General features: G+C 44.9%; 1 protein-coding gene across 9 annotated transcripts in view; it reads right to left on the bottom strand.

Moving 5' to 3' along the window:
- Positions 1-24,732, bottom strand: part of Usp7 (ubiquitin specific peptidase 7) — a 128,623-nt gene that overhangs the window by 10,517 nt on the left and 93,374 nt on the right. For 8 of the 9 annotated variants that reach the window (XM_087572754.1, XM_087572751.1, XM_087572756.1 and 5 more), the window contains 12 exon segments: positions 17,501-17,605; positions 12,747-12,945; positions 10,811-10,949; positions 9,674-9,762; positions 8,478-8,586; positions 7,401-7,531; positions 6,891-6,945; positions 5,907-5,987; positions 5,714-5,804; positions 4,231-4,313; positions 2,040-2,149; positions 17-173 (listed from right to left, as the gene is read on the bottom strand). In XM_087572754.1, the coding sequence (XP_087428880.1) occupies positions 17-173; positions 2,040-2,149; positions 4,231-4,313; positions 5,714-5,804; positions 5,907-5,987; positions 6,891-6,945; positions 7,401-7,531; positions 8,478-8,586; positions 9,674-9,762; positions 10,811-10,949; positions 12,747-12,945; positions 17,501-17,605 (1,349 nt within the window). 9 annotated transcript variants of the gene reach the window in all.

Raw genomic sequence — 24,732 nt, 5'->3', positions numbered from 1 at the left:
CAAGGCCAGCACTTACTTTGCCATCCCCTTTGGGGTTTAGGTAAACCACGTAATGTCCACCATGATTATCTCCACTGTGAACCAAGACTGCATGGAGAATATAATTTGCAGGGTCCTTAGGGTCCGTTTTTTGCAAAAATTCATCAAGTGGTAACTGTTCTGGAAACTCAAACCTATTAAAAATATTTTTTAAAAGAGTGTTAAAAATCTTTTAAAAATCAATTATCAACTTGCATGTAAAATATGGTATCCTTTAGAGCTTTATTTTTGAACTCGTATAATTTGATTGTGCATCATTAATCATGAACTATGGGTGACTTTGAAGGCTCCTGAAGCTACTTCTTCTATGGGAGTACCTATTACAAAAAAAGTTATTTATATCACTCTAAAGTTAAGGGAAAATTCAGAGAGAACACTAAGATACTATCAAGTTCAAGTTAAAAGAGTTTACCCAACCATCTCATAGTAAATTTACTCTGAACTCAATTTTAGTGTGCACATAAGCCTAAGGCATCTAGGAATGAACTGAGGACACCTTGATGCTAAAGAAAGAGCAGGCTAGTCAGAGATGTGTGTAAAAAAGATCTTACTTTTCTTTACATTGCTAAGCCTTTAAAAAAAAAAAAAAGACTTATTATTACATATATGAATACACTGTAGCTGTCTTCAGACACACCAGAAGAGGGCATCAGATCCCATTACAGATGGTTGTGAATCACCATGTGGCTGCTGGGAGTTGGAACTCAGAACCTCTGGAAGAGCAGTCAGTGCTCTTGACCACTGAGCCATCTCTCCAGTACATACTGCTAAGTCTTATCAATGGCAAATTAAACTATACTCAAGCATGGGGTAAGCAGCTCAGCTGGTACAGTGCCAGCCTAGCAAGCATGGGGCCATGAGCTCTTTCACCAATTGGGCATATGCGTGTTGGCTCAGTGATGAGAAGTTTATGGTCCTGGTGAGCTGGTTAAGCTCTCTCAAAATTAAGTAAATAGCCTTCAGAGGCAGGAAGGAAAGCCGCACAAAGTGGAACAGAGTCCAAAAGTATATAGGAATCTAGTGGCCGAGGGCTGCTTGAATTCAGCCTTACTTACTGCCTTGGAATTGTCTGCTGAAAATGTCTGACCTGGATATTTAAGAAAAATTTTAAAAATGATGACAACAATTCCAATAAAAACAGGGAGAAGAAGGAGGTGTGCAGAAAACAGGTCGCTAAACACAGGCAACCTAGCATACATCCATTTGTGTAAACAATTTAATTCGGTCAAATTCTTCCTGCAAACATGAATGACAACCAACCATCACGTATCTGGTTCAAAGCTGCTGTTCAAATTAATAAGGGTAAAATTTTGTATACAAAAGCAAATAAGCCAGGCAATAATGTCTCTACAGAGTGAGTCCCAAGACTACCAGGGGCTGTTGCACAAGAAACCCTCCCTGTCTTGAACAAAAAAATAAAAGAACCCCAGAGAAAGCATGCATTATCATCCATACAAAGGTTCATTAACACTTAGGACAGGCTGGCCTTAAACTCACTGTGGCTCTAAAGATGATCCTGAATGTCTAATGTTGCTCTCTCCACCTGTCCTATGCTGGACCAGACCTGCTTCACGCAGTGCTAGGCGTGAAGCCCAGGTCTCATACATGGTAACCACACACACTACCAATGGAAGCACGCACATCCCTAAATTCTTGGATCTGCTGTCTTAAAACTGGACAAAGACTGTCACAGGGCAGTGACGACATCCGCCATCACTCCTGGAAGCCCTAGCACATTCTAGAGGCTAAAAACAAAACACTCATGGCAAACAAACAAACAAACAAACAAACAAACAAACTACATTTAGTCAAAAGCTAAAGAAAAACTCTGACTTAGTCAGAAAACCCTGCCCTCTGCTTTCAACATGGCAGAGCAGAGGGTTGGGGTCAGGGCGCTATCACTGAGAGGGACAATCAACAGAGAAGAGCCACCCGTCAGATGACATCTCTGCCACAGCTAAGAGGAGAGAGAGAGCACGGCAGAGGTCAAGGCCCGTTACCTGTCATTGATCTTGATGTTTTGGTCCGTCTGAGGGTCGTACATGAACCGCATGAGCTGCAGGTGTAAGACTGGGGGCAAGGTCAGGAACTTCACGCCCTTCTCTGCTTCCTGCAAGTTGAGAAGAAATGCCGAGTTCACCTCTTTTATTTTGATTTCCTTGGAGATGGGGGTCTTACTTTATAAACTTTGAACTTATGGTGACCCCCCCCTTCCTACCTGTCTCCTAAGTTACCACTCCAGGTTTACCAATCTTTTGGGGTGACAGTTTTACCACGTCACCCTGGTTGGCCTGGACCTCACATCTTTGCCTACCAAATCCTGGGACTAAATGTGTGTGTCCCATCCCACCCAGCTTACTCCTCTGCTTACGCTGGAAAAGCAGTGCTTCTGACTAGGGAGACGGATCAGCGGTGAAGGGTGCTCCACAGGGGTGCAGACCGTGTGATCACAGGATCACATCAAGGTGGAATCAAAGAACTGCCGTGTCCAAAGTTGCCCTGACCTCCCAACATATCTCCATACACATGCTACATAGGCACATCATGCATGTACATACACATAAAATAACAGTTCCAGCACTAAAGAAACACACTTGGGGAGTTTTGGTGGTGAATGTGAAGAAGTTTGGATGTCTCTTTAGGAGATTACAAACATAACCTGGATGGCCAGCCAGGGACACTGGTTATTTAAAAGGCCACTTTCTACCAGCAATATTACAGCCATCCATCACTATGAAAAACAGAGAACCACAAAAAATTATTAACAAGAAAACTGACTAGAGGCCAACCTGGGTCTACAGAACCAGTTTCAGGTCATCCAGGGGTACAGGGAGAAACCTTGTCTTAAAACCACCAAGACCAAAAAGCTGCTTCAAGTCATGTGAAGAGAGCATGCTAGAAGCCCTTGAGAACAAGCACAGATGTAAACGGCCCCCTTCCCTGAATGCTGAGCACAGACTCAGGGGCTCACGATGCTTAGCCCTACTTGTCATACCTCAACCTCAACCTTTCATTTCCAATTCCACTCTCAGTTAACAGATGGAAACCTATTTGGCAATATTCTTTGTAATACAAGAGGATGTTGAATATAGGGCTCCCTCATGAAAGACAAAGACAGAGGTTCAGGCTACTCCACACCACCACCAACTAAAATATTCCACTCCCACGGCTCCCACTCAAGTGAGCACTCTGCCCTACTTGCTCACGTGTAGCCCCTAAACCATCTGGGGCGGGAAAGGGCCGGCTGCAGGGCTTCCTCTCCAGTACCTCTCCCGACTCTCATTCGTATGCGCAGCAAAGGCTCTGACTCAAGGATCCGGGCCAGTCAGGACACCACGAGTTACAAGTTGGCAGGCCTGGTAAGTGCTCTGACAATACGTTCCCTGAATCCAGCCCAGTATCCGCCTTTAGTCTAAACCCTTGGGAGGCAGAGGCAGGCAAGTTTGAGGCCAGCCTGGTCTACAGAGCCAAGTTCCAGGATAGCCGGGGCGACAGAGAAAAACTCTGCTAATGAATGACAGATACAATATAAATATAGAATAGACTCACTGAGCGATCAGTCTAGTTATAAACCTGAAAGCGAGTCTTATTCCTCCAGGCTGCCTGGGGAGCCTGAGCAGCAACCACCGCCAAGCTCCCCACTCCAGTAAGGTTGCTTGTACACAGTCAGTCCCCTGGGCACACCCTGGGGATGCATTGCTTACCCTAAAAGCCCGCCTCTCAGAATGGAGCAGACAGAGCACCTAATAACAAGAGCTCCACGTGGGGGTGCATGCCTGCCCTGGCAGATCTGCCAGAGGCAGAGGCAGAGACACATGGATTTTTGAGTTTGATACTAGCCTAGTCTACAAAGCAGGTTCCAGGTTAACCAGAGTTACAGAGTAAACCCTTTATCAAAAAATGAAACAGAACAAAACAATACCAACCAAGAAGCTTTCTGATAAAGGTCAGGAAACAATCAGCTCTCACAGCACACTTCACCTACCTACTCTGCCTGCCGAACACTGTACCTCTTCATCACACAGACATCCTCCCCTCTCATCACCTCTTCATCACACAAGCACCCCCCCCCCCATCAGACCACAAAGAGAAAGCCTGGAGGCTCGATCTCAAAAGCACAAGAAACAGTAGCACAGCACAGTATGGCAGTGCCTGGGTAAAGGACTAGAGACAGCTCGGGAAGGAAGTTACCTGCAGGCCATGCTCCCCAGCGTCGTATTTATTGTCACCGTCTAGTTGTTCTACTGCCACATAATCCACAAATGATTCAAATACTTTAAAAAGAAACAAAAACAACAGGTCAGTGGGTATGATCAGAGCTCAAGCACATACCACGGGCAGCCTGGGTGTACATTACTATGTGACCAGGACACCAGCGAGTACGACCAGCAGCTGCCCTGCCCACTAAATGCAGTGACATAGGCCACTGCACCTTCCTGCTGAAAAATAGCAGAAAACTCAATGACTTCGTTTCAAAGTTGTTGAAACACTTATAAGCGTAATCAATGAAGACAGAATGGGACTGTGGCATAGACAATCCATGGGCCAGAGCCCGGGTGTGAAACTCAAAGGGCTGGACGAAGAGGATCCCAGGCCAAAGACAGACCTGCATGGGGCAGCATGATGTCAGCCCTGGTGTCCTGACACACCATCAGACCAGTGACAAGAACAAGAGCAAGCAGCAGCTACTACAACGACTTCACTGAAATCAGTACGTGTCGTTAAACAAACAGCAGCATGAGTGAGGTCAGGCAGTCACATAACGGCCTTCTCCTTCAGTGGGAATGGGGGTAAAGCACCAGACAACAGTCAGGTCAGCCATTACAGAGGGCAACAGGTAGTGTGGGCAGAAGGCCAGGGAGAACAAATAAAGCACCGAGAGAAAAAAAATGAGTCAAGGCAGTAAAAACTGACAGCAAAGGAGACCCATGCAGCAAGAGGCTGGACAGCACCCAAGATGTGAAGACAGTAATACCTATGCAGACCATGGAAAACAGTGGACAGTAATCATAAACCACAGCTCAACAAAGGGAAAAAGGTCCCAACAGGAAGACAGTGGTACAAATAAAACCCCCGCCAATCTATGCGCAGGAAAAATTCGTCTACATCAGAGAAGCCTAACTTGTTATACAGGCTTTACAATGAAATATACAGAATCAATTTTTACATTGGCTTTCCTTCTGTGGAAAAGCACATACAGTGATCGCTGAACTTATGATCTATCAATCCATACCAAGACATAAATCATGTTGAGCCCCCCCATAAATGAAACCAGAAAACAAAAGCAATGGCCCAAAGCTGTGACTAAGAAATATAGCTGTAGATAAAGGCCCCTAAATGAATACTAGGAGATGACCCAGGCACTGGTCCTCAGGAACACATGAGGCACACATGAGCATGATGCTGAAAAAGCATCAGACTACAACCAGGCTGACCCAAGGTGCTGAATGCCGGAGTTGTTTCCTCTGAGGGGTGAAGGGATGCAGGGACTGGGCAGGCCACAAGAGGTTTGGTGGCATCTGGACACACTGCTCCGAGGGTTGGACACGCAGATGTGTGCTGATGCTTAAGATGTCACCGTCTGCAGCTAACCTTCATTACAATACAATCACTGTACAAAATGAGCCAGAGCAGCAATGGCTAAAAGCTTATCAAGTATGGAAACCAGACTTACTGTTTTTCTTTCCTTTTATACTTAGCTGGATATCATAATAATCTTCTCTCCTATCAGAACGGTAGTCTACTTCTTTGCACTGAATATAAGACTGCAAGAATGTAAGAATAAACAGAAGGCAGCTTCAGCACTGGTTGTCAAATCCCCATTTTTAATCTTTCAAAGACGTTCTTTAAAGCTAATGCTCACGTACCACCATTTTGCCTCGGAATAACTTGGGAATGGTGCCTTCTACACATGTGCCTTTCATTTTATTTTCCACATTATCAAGCAACTGAAAGAGAAGATTTGGACATTAAAAAAGAATTTATACTTGAGTAATACATAATAATTTAACACTTTACTTGGAAATACCAACAGTCAAAGAATTTCTAGACTATAAATATATTACCTTTGGCATGCAATTATAAAAAAAAAAACATACACATCTTTCTTGGCTGGATTTTGTTGCTTTTACAAAAAATATCTCCATGCAGTAGTTGGGGTTAACCTTTATACAGTCTGGATGAATTAGTAATCTGGAGTGCCTTTAGAAGCATTTTTCATTATTTATTTTACCTCTGTGGAAAAGCATGTAAATTGATCACTAAACTTAACTCGTAATGGTCCACACCAAGAGATTAATGAGGTTGAGCCTGTCAACAGGATTGACTGGTTTGTCCATGGATATTTAATGAACTGATTCAATCCAGCTAGTGCTGCAAAAAAGAAAACACACCTTGCCCAGCCAATCACCTTGAACAGCCATTCCACGTCTGCGTGAACACGCATCTCTGTCCTTTCTCAATCCAGGCATGAATGCACTAGTGACTAATGGGGACAGGCAGCAGCACCACTTTTGTAGTGTCTGCGGCTGCCAAAGCCAATGTGCGTACCCCTAGCTTTGAGACTCCTGTGCAAATGCTCAGGCAATCAATCAATGAGAACCCACCACTCACAGCTACATCTGCTCAAACTTCCCCAGCATCACCTTCTACCGACTCAGTCCTTCCCACAGTTCACACCTAGTGGAGCACTAAACCAGGCATGTCGGTGGGACCCCAGCACTCTTTAAATCTGGTCTACACAAAACCAAGGTAAGTGGTCTGCTTAGCTGTGAAAGTCCACTTGGTAAAGACCTCTAGCATTGCCTCAAATATTCACTTTGAGAACCAGACAGTTATTGCTTGAAACTTACCACTCGACAAAGTTCTTGAACATCGTGTTGCATGAAGCTATCTAAAGTTTCCCACCTTTCAAAGAAAAAAAGGAGTATCTACGTTTCAATTTCTGTATTTCAAAGAGTGAATTATGATGCATTTTAGACTGCAAACTAAATTGAATCAACCTCTAGCCTCAAATTCGGTGATGTTTTCGGTATCTTGGGGATTGTCAGAATGCAAAGATTAAACTGAATTTTATTAGCAGCCAGTGAAAAATTTAAATGTTTTTTAAAGATCTAGAAGGTGGTGTCATCTACAAGTTACATATACATACATTTCAAAGCTAGACACGCCCCTTTGTTGAAAAGCAAAGTGGTAAAATCTTTCAAGAAAAACTCTTCAGACAAAGCCTTACTTCCAAAGAGGGGAAGCATAGAAGCCCTGGGCCAGCCGTGAGCCTGCCTGAGCCGGATGCCGTGTCACTCCTGTCTCCACTCTTGTCCCTTACACAGAAAGCAGAATGGAGGCGGATTGTCGATACATACCCAAATGACTTTGTGAGCTTTTTTGTTCCTACAGGCTTATCGCTGTGCTGTAACTCATAGAACACTCTCTGCAATGCTAAAGGGACGCTTTTAGATGAATCATCACCCTCTGTTGGCATCATGTACACAGCCTAAAAGAATTGATTTAAAAATGTTTAATTTTAGGTAAAAGTATCATTTCTAATATCATAAGGAGTAAAGCAATTTGCTAGGGGCTCTGAACTATGTCCATGTTTGTCAAACCATCAAATAAATGTTTGTAGAGACAATTTAGAAGAAACAAAAGAGAATGTAAACAAACAAGTCACCTATAGCTCACCCCGCCCTGCCCCCGCCCCCACCCTCTGCAGGCACTCCCTGGGCTGGTACACATTTAACCTAGCCAGTGTCTAGGAACCAGAGGCGATGAAATGCAGATGGCACTCAAGCTGCCACTCCACACACTCCCACCTCAGAGGGCCACTGTCACAGAAGCAAGCAGATGAGACACACAGGAGCCTATCTACAAGTACTTTCTCTGTCCCACTCCATACTCTCTGCAAAACATCCTCAGTCAAAAAGCACCACCCGCCATCATTAGATTCAAACTGCTTACTAAGAAGCTGAGACCGGAGGATCACAAGGACTACCGGAGTGAGTTTAAAGCCAGTCTAGGAACATATGCAAATGCCCCCCCCAACTTTGTAAAGAAGAGGGCGTGGGGCGGGCCCCAGCACTCACTCTACTCAGCCCAGGCAGACAGATCTCCCGCTAGCCTGTCAGCTACAAGAGAGCTAGTACTACAGACTTTATTAAATAAGGTCAGGGGAGCCTGGGAGTATAATTTAAAGGTAGAAACGTTAGTCCTAGAATCAATTAACTGTTATCATTATGGTGTTTGTATTTTTAAATATGATTACATAAGTTAGCTCTAAGAGCAGGTGGACCCCACTACCAGCACAGACCCAAGGAAGCTTGGCAAGGCCTCCCTGTGGAGAAAGGGCTGCTGGAAAGGTAAAGGAATACTTTACTTGGGCCTTTAACATACCTTGCAGAAGAGAAAGCAGAAAGCTGCTGAAGGGAATACTATTCATTTACCTTTCGTAACTGATTTGTGAAAAACAAGGTCTGCAGCAAGCTATTCATGTAACACGTCGCTCCCTGATTCTTTAAGCCGACATAGCCAGTATGCTTCTTTGAGTCCCACCTGAAAGACAGTCCAAGTTTGAAGGTCCACTGCACGAGGCACCTGACTTCTACAATGGCAGTTTGCCATTTGCCCCTGACAACTGTGTAGCTGAATGTCACTGTCTCATGTCATCTTCTGTTTTCTAGCATCCTGACAAAGTCCAGAGACTATTCCTCCAGGCACACATTGGGAACTGAGGCCTCACATCACATGGATCTTTCATTGCCATGACCATTCAAACTCAATTTCAGCATTTGTCTGTTCCCAACAGTTTTCAGCACCATCACCACCCTGCCATTCATTCATTTCTAAAGATCAGCACTCAGACACTGGGGGTTATCTTTTATATCAAATGTGACTACAGAACTATCTGATTGATTCTCTCTCTCTCTCTCTCTCTCTCTCTCTCTCTCTCTCTCTCTCTCACACACACACACACACACACACACACACCCCAAAATGTGAATGCCTAATGTGTAAGATGTGGCAACAGCTGAATACCCTAGACACTCCTACCACCAAATCTATAGAAACACACTTACACAGAAATGTAGAATTATAAAGCACTTTTAAACCCCAAGGGTAGCACCTCTTTGTTATGCTGAGTGGCTACTTAAAAGAAATGGTAGTCTAAGCTGTATCCCAGATATTTTCAACCACTCAGCAGAGAGAAATCTACGGTAAACAGAAACTACACTACTGCTTCCAGACTCCTGCCAATACTGCTACACTAACGAGATGAGACAACAGCAGAGAGGATGAGTGAGTGTGCATTCGCAGGCCCAGCCAACAGCCCAGATTACAGCTTTACACCCAAAAAGGGACTGGACAGTCAGCAGTGCCAGCACATTCCCTGTGACAGGTTTTCATACGTGTGCAGTCTTCAAAATAAGAGCCATGCACACAAAGGCCCTGGTTCCTCTACAGATAAGACCGACCAGAAAACCAATGCTGGCCAGTTACATTCAGAAAAGCCACCGAGGGTGCGAAGGGGGCAACTATGATGTTGAGTATTGGGGGCAAACTCAAGACGGTAAGCATCTCTTAAGCATATCCTAGTGCTTCTCAATACAGTACAGAAGTACCCAATTGAACAAAAACTTACGCAACTCCATGGGGAGCATCCGCCTGTACAAAAACTTCAAAGGTGACTTTGTCATCATCTATAAATCCTTTCTCAGGATCAGTCACTTCCTGTAATATAAAAATAATACAACTCACATAAGAACACACAAGCATCCACTTTACTCAAAAGAAGCGACTGTCTTTGTACTTTGTACTCAATAAACTACTATGTAATAGTGTACTCCTTTAAAATTTTTCTGCAACTTTGCTCTAGTCTGGAAGTGGTCCTTTTTGTTTTAAGTATGGGCCCCTGGAAACTTTGCAAAGGTAAAGGTGTTCAGGGTTTTACTGTCCCAGTCTGAGGGAGCTGACAAGGTTTTAAAGTTCTCTGACTAGAGAGCAACATGCCAAGGACCACCACTGGCCACTTCTGCAGAAAGGAGCCCCCCAAAAGGTCACCCTACCAGGATTTCCACTGTCTAACTAAAATGTGCTTTCGTGGGCTGGAGAAATAACTCTGCATAACAGGTTTGCTGCTGTCATGAGAATCAGAACTCGGTCCTAGCACCCACACCTCACAGCTCACAAATGCCGTGGCACTAACCCCAAAGAATCTGATAGCCAGTTGTGTGGCACCCTCACACACAAACAAGTTTTTGAAAGATATTCTAAAAATTCATACTTGATGCCAAGTGGTGGCGGCCCACTGGTCTAATTCCAGCACTCAGGATACAAAGCAGGCTGAAGCCAGCATGGTCTACCTAGTGAGTCCCAATACAGCCAGGGCCACACACAGAGAAACCTCAGGCCACGCCTGAAGAGCCAGTGAGAGCCACACAGGAGCAGGCGTTTGTCATCTAAGCCTGAACCATGATCTGAGTTTAATCCACAGAACTCACACAAATGGACCACACCTCAGCTCATGTGTGCCCACACTCAATTATTTGCACACAACCACACACACACCAAAGATAATAAAGTTTGCACACCATGCACATATAGCATAGTAAGTAAAAATTTAAAGGCTGCAACCCAAGTCCTTATATATACTGAACACAATACCAGAAAGCCGTGCCAACTTCCATGTGCCTGCCTGCTCAACTCACAAAGCAAGACTTTTGAAGACTAAAAGAACAAGACCAGCAATGCCAGTTGAGGTGCCGAGACTGTCACTTACACTCCAGGCCATGAAATTAGAGAATCCCCAGTCGTTTTCCTTGTGGAAGAACAAGTGGCTGATTCGCCGGCTGAATGACTTGTCGTCATCCCTGTAATTTATTATCTTCAGCACTGCTTGTGCATGGCAGGACCACGACCTATTGGGGAGGGAAGCAAACAGACCCCACCAAGCCTTAGTTGGCATATTTAACTGAGACCCACATATTTTTAAAACATCAAAACCAGCACATGAAAATCTACCTTGGATAGAAAAGAAGGATTTGAGGTCCCAACTGCAACAGCTTACTTAGCTCCCGGTTCTATCTTAGTAACTAGCTGGACTAGAACTCAGACCTACCTGCCTCTCTGCCTTCAGAGAGCTTAAAGCTGTGCACCATGGCTTGGCTTGTATTTGTTTTGTAACCCCTAGCGTGTCTAAATGTTTAAAGTATAAAACACACATTCTGCCTGGACTTGAAAGTATGTGTCGTAGGTTTTCTACAACTGTGGCTACTAGAAACATGACGGGTGTAGCTCGGTGGTTGTGTGGCACAAATAAATGCCTGTGACAGCTGATACAAGAATAAAACAGTGGATGGGCAAGGAATGGTGGCACACATACACTCTCTACCACTTAGGAAGCTGAGGCAAGGCCATGACTGTGAATTCAAAGCTATCCTGGTAACAAAGCAAAGCCCTCCTCCTTCAATCCCTAAATGAAGATGGATGCCCCTCTGGGTTCTACCACAATGCAGTATTCCCAGCAGAGCCTGCAGCTGTGGCAAGAGGCTGGCTCCAGCACACCTGCCCTATGTACCAGAAGGGATCAGGCACAGAAGCATGTGCTGCCAATCAGGACACCAGAGGGTGGGTTCATGACTTCTGGCTATGCAGTCTAGTCTGGGCACCAATTTACTACCAGAGATAAACTTTTTATTCTGTAAGTGGCCCTCATTACATATAAAACTCATTTCACACCTTTCTGGAGAAGGAGGCAATGCTGGGGCTTTGAACCCACCCCACAGCCTGTACTGCACCACTCCGGCTTAGCTGGACACTTCTCAAACATTAAAGGAGAAGGAAAGAAACTATGTTCTTCCTGGGAGAATTTATACAGTAACCAAAGCTGCTATCTTCTGGTGAACACTTTCCCAAGTACCAGAATCAGGGAGTGTCACGGGGCCTACATTGGTATAGACAAATGGATCTCTCCACAGATCACATACACTCTCTCCCAACTGTCACTCCAAGAGTTTATAATACTGACAGCGAGGATGTGGATTGAAAGGAGAACCACAAGCTTCTGAGACTAAACCAAAGGGGTCAAGTTTGAAAGACTCATAGACCATGAATCCTCTCTCTTTCACTGGAAGGACTTCCAAAATGTCTTTGTTCCTCAGCTACTGAGATAGGGTCTCATTTACTCCAGGCTGGCCTAGAACTGAGCCTCCTGCTCTCTGTTTCCCAAATACTGGTAACTAAGACAATAAATATCCTTTTGAAAAGTATGACCAAAACTTTCCCCATAAATAGGCCAGATCCATACTTTTTAAGCACCTCACTGACAGTTGTGAGGTATACTTTCCAACTAGCCCACAGGCATGAGCCATCAGAGGACAGAAGGGTTATGTCAGCTTCTGACAGTCACACCTAAGGCATCTGGCTTCTGGGACAAGGGAACAAGTAGTTCCGTGGCTTGTAGAGTCCAAATGGACCCAGTTCAGGCTGGTGGGTGCTAATATACTAAAATTACTTTTTTATTACACTCTCATAATCAGGGCAGAAGCTGTAACTCAGTAGAAGAGTGCTTATGTAGCAAGTCCCTAGGTTCTATCCCCAGAGCCAAAAGGAAAGGGACTGTTACAGAGTTACAAAGAAACTGAAACTGAGTAAGGCTGATGGAACTTGGCCTCCAGAAATCTGTGCATTTGTAGTTGCATCATTTAAACTCTTACGTGGAGTCAGATTCAGCATTGCACTGGAGAAAGAATCCTACGCTTTTTTGGTGTGGTCTGTCTGGATAAAAGCGTGGCATCACCATAATCTTCCATGGCAGATTTCGCACAAAACACGGAGGGCTAAGGACCGACTCACTCAGTCTGCTGAAGCGCTCGACAGTGAACTGAAAGGTTGCCTCGGAGCGCCAACTGGTGTCTGCAAGAAAACACGCCATCAATCACAGAGCCGGGGCATTAACGAAAAGCATTATCAACACTGCAGTAAACTGCTCTACAAGATCTCAATCCAGTCCAACTGCTGATGCCTCTGGGAGATGAGTGTCCTTTCCAATGTATGAAAAGGCACTGATGATAAAGAAAGTTTCTACACAGCTGGACCCTAACTGAGGGCACTCGCCCACACCTGCCTTCCCTCAGAGAACTAAGGGTTTAGGGGGATGAACATCTACTTCAGTTTTCACCTCCCAAACCTGAAACCAACTGAGGAGACAGACTTGGGAGGGAAGGAAAAGAAGAGCTTATATGTCTATATGTAAGTGGGACTGACTGTGGAGGGGGAGAAAGGCAGCTGAAAAGGCCAGCCGCTGTGCTAGGAGCACAGGAGAGCATGACTGACAGTCCCTCAGCTTAGAGCTCTGTGAAATCAGCCGGACCCCTTAGGGCAGCAATTTGATTATAGAGAAATCAAAGCTCTTTCCAATATGAGTATCAGCACAAGAACGAAGGTTTCTGATCCTTCACTGCCTGTGCTCAGAGGTTCAGTGCCTCAATCAAAAATGTCTCATCTAAAATAGGGCATCATTTAACCATCACTGGTCAGTGAGCTGACACAGTCCCAGGAATGGAGTGAGCTGTCTTCCACAGCCACTCTGCCACAGTTGCTACTGACAAGCACCAGAAAAACATGACAAAAGCCACAGGAAGCCAACAGGCTGTAGAAGTTTCTGAAGGAATCACTTTCTGTGCTCGTCTTGTGACAGAGAGGAAAACAGCTTCCCAACTGGTAGGGACTGAGAGCCACCTCCACCCCCATCCCCCAAGAATCGGGTACTGATTTCCCTGGCTACTAGTTCCCAGAACATAATCAGAGGACTATACTATGCATAACTAGACTTATGAAGAGCATGGTCATTAACAGAGACACCCTGCCCCCTTACATTTCCAGAGTGCTGAAGGCCATCAAAATAGAGCCCCACAACCCATCCATCTCCACACTGCACACAACATGGGTTTGCGGGATCATCTGTTCTAGATATACTAAAGTTGCTAGAAGTTTGCAACTACCTGGGTCTGTTCTTAAGAAAACATGTCCATCAGTCCTCACAAGAGGGTATTCTTTACCAAATCTGTTAGAGTTCCCTCACCCCTTTTTGTAACCAAGCACATCCCGGCTCACTCAGTCAGGGCAGGGTGCTGACTGACTGACTGACCTAAGTCTACTGGGTGGGGTATTCCTGCATCTGCTTGGAGGGGGAAGATTCTGTCCATGAATTTGCCTAGAGGGACTTAGCAGAAAAGGTTAGCTACATGCTTTAATGGATGTACAAATTGCACCTGAGCAGCATTAATTTCCACTTTACAGATAAGGAAACTGAGGCACACTGACATGACGCATGTCATTTGTGGAGACACCAAGGACAGTGACGATACACTCTATAATAAAGCTAGCCTGTCCCTGAGATTCAGACTTGTAAGATTACATTTATACCCACAAAAATTGGAGCAGACTACAATTCGTTTGTTCTTCCACACCACACATTAGTCAAATTGCCAATTTTTTCTTTAAATGTTAAGTAGAAACAAACAGTGGTGACACTGATCTTAATGTGTAAATTTTTTAAAGAGAACCTGGCACTGTCCATGGTCCCTTTTCACTGGTCTGCTTCGATACAAGTCACTGGATTTCTGCATTTATACTGAAGGCACATTCTTAGAACAGGCTAAGGAAGTTGAAACTTCTTGTGAATAACTTGGGGACTGGGATACAATCCAACCACAGAGCCAGCCTAAGGCTGACATGATGAACAAGGCCCTTGGTGCTCAAACAGGTGGGACAAATGAGGATTTATAACTGCCAAGTGAAAGGCCTAATAAGAGAAACCTGAAACCTATCCACCACATGAAAGCCTGCTCATTACCCTCCTAGAGGGAATTCCTGAAGATTGACCAACCTGACAACCGTCTCTGCCCAAGAACGAATGCAGTGGTACACAGGAGCCTATATCCTTATTAAAAAAACAAAAACCTGAGTGGACTGCCCTCGCCTCAACTCTGTAAAGAAAGCACACAGAGACAGGACATTTCAGGCTTTTGAAGGGACTAATTTCTCCATATGGTTGGTGACTCTAGAGGGATGTTTTCTCAAACCTTCTGACATCCTAGTCATTGTAATACAAATTCTGCAAGTCAGTTAATCTTTTTTTTTTTAAAGATTTATTTATTATATATAAGTACACTGTAGCTGTCCTCAGACACACCAGAAGAGGGTATAGATCCCATTACAGATGGTTGTGAGCCACCATGTGGTTGCTGGGAATTGAACTCAGGACCTCTGGAAGAGCAGTCAGTGCTCTTAACCGCTGAGCCATCTATCTCTCCAGCCCAAGTCAGTTAATCTTAAGAATGGGTTGTTTCCAGAGACCTACAATTTACTGCAGCTCTGTCTAGATCTGCAGAGCCCATGTGCTTACCCTAAAACATCTAAGGAAAAGTGATACTTGAGGAGATAATAAATATAAGAAAGTAGCTCAGAGACCTGCCCGTCCTGTTAGTTTGTTAACAGGTATTTTATAAAATGCTCTCTTCTTCAACTACACGTATCCTCACTAGTGTCTGCACTGTCAAGCTACACAAGAAATGGCTCTAAGGACCCTGAGCACAGTAAAGTCACCAATCATTTGGTTACAAGTGGGCCTCAATCCAGTGGTTTCTAGATCATGTGTCCTAGTTTGATATGTTTTTAAAAGATCTAAGAAAAGGGGTTCAAAGCCAGAGTCTAAGGAATCATTAAGAAAGCACCAGGGCGTGGACGGCTGAGGCATGGGTAATGCAGAGCTCCTCAAAAGTTTAAGGTTCTGACCCCGGCCACAAGATACATCAACCTATATCAGCACTTCAGTCACACTGCTTCTAGAAAAGCTCACCCTAAGATCTGCTCCAGATACCGAGCCCCACCCTCCCTTGCCTCTGCCATGCTGTGAACAGGCCCAGGTCCAGCGCTTGCTGAAAACACTTCCAACTGCAAACCAAGAGGACCGCTGCTCTGCTTCCCCATCTGAGAAGCCAAGCTGGGCCACTGCTACTTCAGGTCTCCTGATAAAGTATGGGTACTTAGTACTAAGGATTCAATACTATTTACCCTAACATAAGAAAACGCTGACTCTTAACCAGGGTTCAATCTAGGCACCGAGGCCCCCAGGAGATATTTAGCAATGTCTAGAGACATCTGGTTGTTGTTATGGCTGCAGGGAGGAAGCAGGTAGGGTTTAGTGGGAAACACTGGTGTCTTCTAATACACAGAATAACCCACTCTCATAGCTGTATCTATGTCTCCCTACAATCCTATTAAGAGAGGAATTGCTTAAAACAAACTACCCTGGGAGAGCTGATGGGGTGGGCTTGGGCACAGCTCTACAGACAACTCAAATTGACCCCAAATGCACACCTGGCACCTCGGCCTGGCCACTTTCCCAAATGTCCTCTCTGAAACGATCCTGGCATCTCTGGTGTCCAAAGTGAAACCACCAAACGCCCAATAACCAATAAGACCACACCCACACCGATGCCCTTCATCTACAGTGGAAAGCGCACTCCACGGGGAACAAAGCAGCGGGGTGTAGCCCACGCCTCTTTACCTTCCTCAGAAATTGCCTCAGCCAGCTGCCAGGGGTAAACCGCACTGTGAGAGAACTCTCAACTGCGGCTGCAGTTTCGCATGGAGGCTGAACTTTTGGCAGGAGGTCTGAACAGCAGTCCTTCTGGTGGTGCAGCCCGTGCCTGATGGTTTCTTTCAACTGCCCCGTTCCTCCCCTGGGAAGGACACAACCCTCATGAGGATTGATGGACATGCTTGTACAGAACATGGTTTCAAATTACACTGCAAGATTCCAGGGGCTGCATACAATTACTGGCTGCTCCCTTCTCAGGACGTTGGCTTGCAAATGTTTACATCTCTTAAGATGATATATTATAAAGATTTCTCAAAAGGAAAAAGTGATTCCCTGACACAAAATGCCCACGCATATACATATGCATATGCTTTTCCACACGGAAGCTACACAGAAAAGTGAGTGGAGGACGTATAGGGCCCAACGCTTGGCTCTCTCTTCATTCCTAACAGGAGCTGGGAGGCGTTCTCAATTGTAGGACTGATAAGACACTAACGTGGGAATGCAGTGGAAAACCAAATCCCAATGCCTGGAAGCATCTTGCTGCAAACAAAAGGGAAAAGAAAATCTCCCTGGCACCCTGAATGCTAACAGCTGGAGACCTGTGGGCATGAGCAGACACCCACTCACTATAAACCTCTGGATTTGAACCCCCTTGCCTAGACTGAAGAGAAGCAACTTACCTTGAAATCTTACACAATCTTGAAATTCAAAACAAAAATAGGATCCTAAATTGCCTCAGACATAACCTCCTGAAAACTAACTACGCTACAGACTAGAAAGTACTAGAAAGCACTCAAGAAAAATGCAGGTGGGTGTTGTCTCTGACAGCTCCACGGCTGTGAGTACGTGAGCAGTACTCACCGTCCTCCATGTCCTCCTCTGCGTTGCTGTGCCCATCACTCAGGGCTACATTTCCATTGATGACGGGGTTCTGAGTAATTCTTGGTGGGTCATCTGTATCTCCAGCTTTAAGGAAACATAAGAGACCCGTGAGTTGATTTTCACAGTTGGACTAGACAGGCAAGCATATACTCATGCTGGATACTTTGTAGTCACTAAATGCTGATTGTAACACAATCCCTACATTTACTAATGCAAATCTTCAAAGTTTGAAGGCAGATGAATACTGGCCACAATGCATGATAATCTGCCCCACTTGTATTAGTAAAAGAACTATTCTGTATACGTAAGATGCATATGCCTAGCATTTCTTATTTACTCCTGTTCTGTAATGGCTAATGGTTTAGATTTAAGAACATTTACATAATCAATATGGAAAGTCATTTTGTAGTAAGCTTCCTACTAATTAAAATGTAATCCTCCAGGGCAGGGCTGTAGGTCCTGGGAGAGCTCTAGCCTAGCATGTACAGATTGCTGGGTCCCACACTTAGTACTGAAAAACAATTAAAACTTAACCCAGGAAGGAAGAGATGACTCGGGTCCAGAGCAGTCACTGCTTCTGCAGAGTACCTGAGCTTGGTTCCCAAAACTAACAGAGCAGCTCACAACTGCCTGTAACTCTCAGCTCCCAGGGATATAATGTGAACTGTGAGAGCACCTGTACTCAGTCACATGTACACACACACACACCCCAGAAAACACCTTTCAATAAAAACCTTAACCAGACTGACTATTTGCTTGAGTTCACTAAACATCTAAAAATGAAACTGAGTAGGAAAAGTATGGGTCACTTTTGGGTTTGTGATGTTCAGACCACAGCTGGAGCCACCACATCTGGCTAATCTTGGGATTAGATCAGCCCCGGTACACCATTCCTAAACACTGATTGCAGAAGCAGGTCAATTCCACAAACACTGCCATCTCATCCAGGAACTTTGCCTTTTCCCTGCCATGACAAATACCCCAGCAGGAAATGGGTCTTGCTGCCTGAAGGAGGCGTGCTTTTCTGAACAGCTAGCTAGGTAGCTGTGTGCTGGACCTTCATAATCCCAAATCTTACTGTTGCTGGGGATGGACACGGAGACTGAGACAGACACGGGGACAGAGGGGAGGAGGGAGACAGACAGACAGACGCAAGCACGTACATTCAGAACCATGGACAGAGCTAAGGCTGTGCCCCCTGCTGTTTGGCTTTTAAACTGCAAGCCTCCAGCTGGAGCATGAAAACTCTGACAACTCCTGCTTCCCCATCTCTGTGTCCCAAAATTCTCAAAATATAAGAAATAGACACCCCATCCACATTTAGACAAATTTAAAGTCACTTCCAATCTTCACAGGTTAATAATACACAATTGTATTAGAAAGTTAACTCTAAAAACAAACACTTTTTAAAAAAACTGGCCCACAATCCCTGGATAAGGGTCTGTGTAAGAGATGCGGATGTCTTTAAAGGACATCTTCTGGCCAGCCTGAAACTCACAATAATATCTGCCTTGGGCCCCAAGTGCCAGCCAGGTGACAAATCAATGAGGTTTCTGGTGACAAAGGCTCTGCAGGAGCTGGACAGACTGGTGATTTAACCAGTCTTAATTTTCTAAGTAATGAGCATCAGAGCTATGAGGCAAAGAGAACTGGGTGTCTGAGAATCTCTTTGACCTCCATCAAATCACCCTTCAAAGTTTTATAAGCTTTGAGGCGCTCTATCAACGTTGCCTGTTTTAAATGGGTCACAATCTAACTTCTCTGCATGTACTATTTCTTCAAAAACTGCTTTATACGCAAACCTCTCTGTTACTGAGCTGAAGGGAGTGCAATAGCGCAGCCCTGGTTAAAGTGCTTGCCACAGAACCCTCATACTCTGAGCTCCATCTGTGAAATGCAGTGGAGCCAACTCTCAAAGTTATCCTCTGAGCGCCACGCATCCACCACAGCGTATGCACATCTGTTCAAATGTGGAAAGCTGTGTGCTAAAACTTCCTTGACAAATCCTCAAGTGTGTGAGAACCTATTCCTACTTGATCCTGTCCATCAGGAGCCTCACAGGACAGTGAGCGACTGTTGCACACACAAGTTTGAAGGTGTCAGATCCTAAAAGAATTCTCTTCAACTATATCTGGCAATAGTCTGATCCCATCACGAATGCCTTTAAACACAATTCATGTCCAAATACAACCTAACAAACCACTCTCCAAACATCCGTCTAAATTACAAGCATCCTGAAACATTAGTAACTGAAGACAAAGGTCTATTATCCCACTAAAATCCAAATATGATCAAATAATTCAGATTGCAACTACAAGAGGGGGCTTCTACTGCAGGAATTAAAGGCTGTGCTGTGCTGGTAAGAGTGCATTTTTCAGCCAAAGTTATACTGTACAAAAATTGAGTTCTAAAGAGCCATGGCTCCACATGCCACATCTGACACACTGTGGTTGGAGTAAAGTGAGCAATGTTAGACTTAAGTGAGCCTGAAGTCACAGCTCTCCTTCCCCCACTAAAGAGGGCTGATCTACAGTTCATAGATCCAAGGGGAAAAACAAGTAGAATCATACAATACAGCATTCTCCTAAGTCACAACCCAACTCACACCCAAAGTAACCCACCACACAGGTAGAGTTAAGGCCAGGTGACCATAAAATGTCACATGTCTGTTACTTGTTAGTCTGCCAGGTGCTTGGAAACTCAAGTATGGGAATGCTACTAAACAAGTGGCTGGGCAGCTCAGGTCTATCTCCCAAAGGACAGAATATCCTTTGTAAAGTTATTCCAGCGCATTTAAAACTTAAGACTATGGACTATACCAGAAGACTGGTCCCTTTAGTGTGGACTGCACACTGGAAGAACAGGTTTATAGTACACAAATGGGTTTCACTGCTGGGTTTTCTGCCCTGCTGACTGGGTCGGCCTTCACCAGTGCAGTGTCTGTCTCCTCACTTTCCACACTGTATTCTGGGGCTCAGTAATTCTAAGTGAACACAACTCTCACCTACTGCACTAGACTGGCTGACCAATGAGCCTTCAGCATCCACCTGTCTTAAGCCCACCCTGAATCCCAGCCCTAAGTACTGGGGTCACAGGTGTGCGTTTTAGGGCTCCAAACAAAGGTCTCCAGGCTTGCTCAGCAAACAATGTATCTGCTGAACTCTCTTCCCCGCCCCTAGCTGGAATCTTACATGTACTTTAACATCACTTGGCCAAACGAGAACCCAGTACTAATTTTCTGACACACAATCACCACAAATAAGAATCAGCTGGCCAACAATGACAATGTACAAAGCTAACACGGCTAGAAAAGAAGTTCCTGGGCTAGGAGTGTAGCTCAGTTTCAAGAGCACCAATCTAGCAGGAGGTTCTGGTTCAATTCTGAGCACTCCCTCAACAACCTCCAAAACTCCCACCCTTCATATGCTCGGCATCTGCAGAAGATAAAGCGATTGCCATTCTAAAGTGGGTGTCACTCAGAAGAGGGTACTTTTCATCATTGTCTCAGGTTTAATTCTGTGTGCTTGTTAAAAGCCTCCCCCCCAATCCCCAAAGGCTTTTTTTTCTTCTTCTTTTTTTCGGAGCTGGGGACCGAACCCGGGCCCTTGCACTTGCTAGGCAAGTGCTCTACCACTGAGCTAAATCCCCAACCCCCCCCCCCCCCCAAAGGCTTTTTTAGAACGATCCTAGCTGCTTGGCTAGTTATGAAGTCTAAATAAATGTCCTCCTTCCTGAGGAGGTCTCCAGTTCCTGCCATCTACTTCCGTTTGTGATGTCATAAGAGGACTACCATCTCATCACAGAACACTTGCCCACTGCCATGGAAACTGGCAGCACTAACTTATTAGTACCTCAGACTCAACCCTTGATAAGATATTAGAGCTCAGAGGAAGAACCTCGAGTGTTAGCCTAAAAAGGATAGAGCAGAAGACATACTCAATATTCCAAATAATTATCAAGATCTGTTAACCAAGCATCTTGTGTACTACCACATGGTTACCTTGGCTGGAAATTTCCGGCTCTCTCTAGAGCTCTAAGCACCTCTTGACCCCACTCCAGACTCTTCAACTTGTGGTAATAGCCCACCCAAAACCACCCAGTACTACAAAGCAGAACACAGAGAATACAGGGCCGACACAGAGCTGGACATCTTCATTCCTACCATCTAGGTCTACCTACACGATACCACCTCCTCTCAACCCATCTAAATCCATTCAGAATATGACTTAACACAGAGTATCTAACAAAAGAGGGTTGGTGTACAGCTGAGTGTTAAAGTCCTTGCTTAGAGCACTCATGAGGCTGTGTTCAATCTCCAATACCACAGAAAGGGGGAGAAAGAAGGTGGGGGAGGAGATTTTGAAGGATAGGGGCACAGAAATAGAGGGAGTAAGGGGGAGGTTAGGGGAGGGTTAGATTATTCTGCATATATATCTTAGACTGATATTACTTAATAGACAACCCCACTCATTTGAGGGGTAACTGAGCTATGCCGATACTGGTGTGGAAGTCTTCATTCACCTTCTTGCCCAAGCCTGTAGTTCCCAGCCATGTCTCATGGCTCTGTAGCCCAGCGAGTCTAGGGGGCTAGAGAGGGAAGGTTCTGTCGTCCACAGCGGAGTGAATGCATAGAATCCCCAGGAGCTGTACACCCCAACATTCTTTTTTTTTTTAAAGCATCCTGCAAAATTCTTGTTTTTAAGGACAAAAAAAGCCAACAACTTTATCAACTGAGACAAGATAAAGTGAAGACGTAGCAGTACGAGGATATTTATGGGAACACTAGTGAGGCCACAAGCACAGCTTTAAGTCTGGTGAGCAGAGCTGTAGATAGTAAGGTCAATTCTTCATCTGTGAATTGATGGAGAGTTTAACCTAAGGAAGAGCAACGTAAGGGATAAAGGGAATTCCTTCTAACAACTCTGAAACTTCTCTGCAAATATCAATGACTCCAAATTTTGTAAATTATTAAGTCCTCAGGCCTAAGAAGCAAGGAAAAGGTCTCTCTCTCTCTCTCTCTCTCTCTCTCTCTCTCTCTCACACACACACACACACACACACACACACACACACACACTCTCTCTCTCTCTCTCTCTCTCTCACTCACTCCTGTGTGGGGGTGGTATACAGGCCTTGCCAAGTACACGAATAGTTCAGAGACAGACTTGAGTTGATCTTTTTCTTCTCACTGTGTGGAACTCAGGATCAAATAAACTCAGGCAAGGCTTGAGAGCAAATACCTTCTTCACCCACTGAAGCATCTCCATGACTCCCTGACAGTGTCCCACAGTGAGCAAGTAAGTGTACTAGAAGGGAACAGATGCCAGGAGTATGGAGTCAAGGGGAAGCCTTGAGTATGTGGGGTCCTCAGGGAAATGTGTGTTGACATTCACTGGCCACATAGCCTCAGGCTCATGGAAAATGTTGAAGCGCCCACACCTTACCACTAGTGAGGTAAGAGGGGACTGCAAAGCTCCCCAGCTTTCCTCTGGTCCACAGAGATCTTGATAGTGTATGCAGAAATGCCCCAAATATCCATCGGGTTTACAGCCCAAGGTCTGTTCCCCAGCAAGATTAGCTAAGACAGCTTCCTTGGCATTCAGCTGTATAACCTGCCTCCCTGATTCAGCTGTATATATGTATGCACATATGTATGCACGTATGTGTGCATGTGCACATGTACGTACATACATATATGCATGTGTACCTTCCTGTGTATAGTGCCTCTCTGAATATATTAAACTGTATATAGTACACTGAGCTTTTGAGATGCTGCTACTCCCCCCCAGAGCACCCAGTCCACCTGATCTTAGCTTTTCTGTGTCTGTGTGTCTATTAGGGCTCAGTTGGTAGAATGCTTGCCAAGTGTACAGGGAGGCCGGGTTTCGTATTTTGGATTCACAGTTTGGTAGTGGGCAGTGGCCAGCACTAGGCGGGGAAGACAAAGGAAAATGAGGAACCTGAGGCCAGCTAGACTATGAGAGTTCCATCTCAAACTGCAAACAATGCAGAGACTGACTGTGTACTCCTCTCTTGGCTTCCTCTACTGCAAATAGCAAAAACTAGGTCCTCCTCCATGTGGTCCAGAAGTAATCTACTCACCCTAAACATAACTCTCAGCATTGACTTATTGTCTGATTCTCTAGGATTTTATCACACCAGTAGATCTGTACGCCATTACCAAAGAAAGCAGAAAAGATAAATTTCAACAGAAGGGTCCTTTAAAGATTAGTTGTGTATGTGTACTCCCCTTCCCCATCAGAGGGCATCAGACACCTGGAGCTAAAGACACACAAAACTGGTTGTGACCTGGACAAAGTGGAAACCAGGAGGCAAACTCAGGTTCTCTGGAGGGGCAGCAAGCACTCTTAACTGCTGAGCAACTTCTCCACCCTATCCGTTCTTTTAGAACCATAACCTGGCAATAATTAATCTCTTTGATTTTTACAGTGGGCATAGTGGTGCACACCTTTAGCCCCAGCACTCTGGAGGCAGAAGCAGCCCAAGTTCTGGGAGTTCGAGGCCAGCCTGGTCTACATAGTGAGTTCCAGGATGGCCAGGGATGTGTAATAAGACTCTGTCTCCAGGGAGAGTATATTGGGGGGTGTGGGGGTGTGTCCGCTGTCCTCTCTGACATTTAACAGTGTTTCATAAATGCTCTACACTATGCAACAATGTTTCTTCTCCCTGCCAGAAGGGATGAAAAGAATACAGTGAGACCTTTCTGCTCATCTGTAGGAGTTTTACAAATAAAGCTTCCCAGGGTATTTCTGTTCAGATCTATTATTTTTTATTTTATTTTTTTATTTTCAGATTTTGAAAGATGACAGTTCCTCTGTCCTCCAAGCTCTCATGTTTGCACACGCAAAAATGGCAGTGAGCACTTTTCTCACAAAAACAGCACTCTTATACCACACAGATCAATCAGCCATTGGGTGGAGATGCAGGCGAATGCTTATTCTAAGGACAAGGTTAGCTGGCTTTTCTGCGTTAGAAGTTTATGGTATCCTATTTTGATTTTTGGCCACTTAGAATGATGCAACACACAACCTGGTCTTGTACTTTAGTCCCTGGTGAGAATTACCACAGCAGGTGGAAAAGTGTAAGGCACAGAAGGAAAAGGAATACAAAAGACAGGCAAGGCAGGAAGGATCACGAAGGACTCTGAAGAACAAGGTGAACTCAATCACCTTCTAAGAGCTCTCTCTTCC

Source organism: Rattus norvegicus, chromosome 10 (assembly GCF_021556685.1).
Source record: "Rattus norvegicus strain SHRSP/BbbUtx chromosome 10, alternate assembly SHRSP_T2T, whole genome shotgun sequence".
Lineage (NCBI taxonomy): Eukaryota > Metazoa > Chordata > Mammalia > Rodentia > Muridae > Rattus > Rattus norvegicus.
This window is presented reverse-complemented; position numbering and strand designations above follow the sequence as displayed.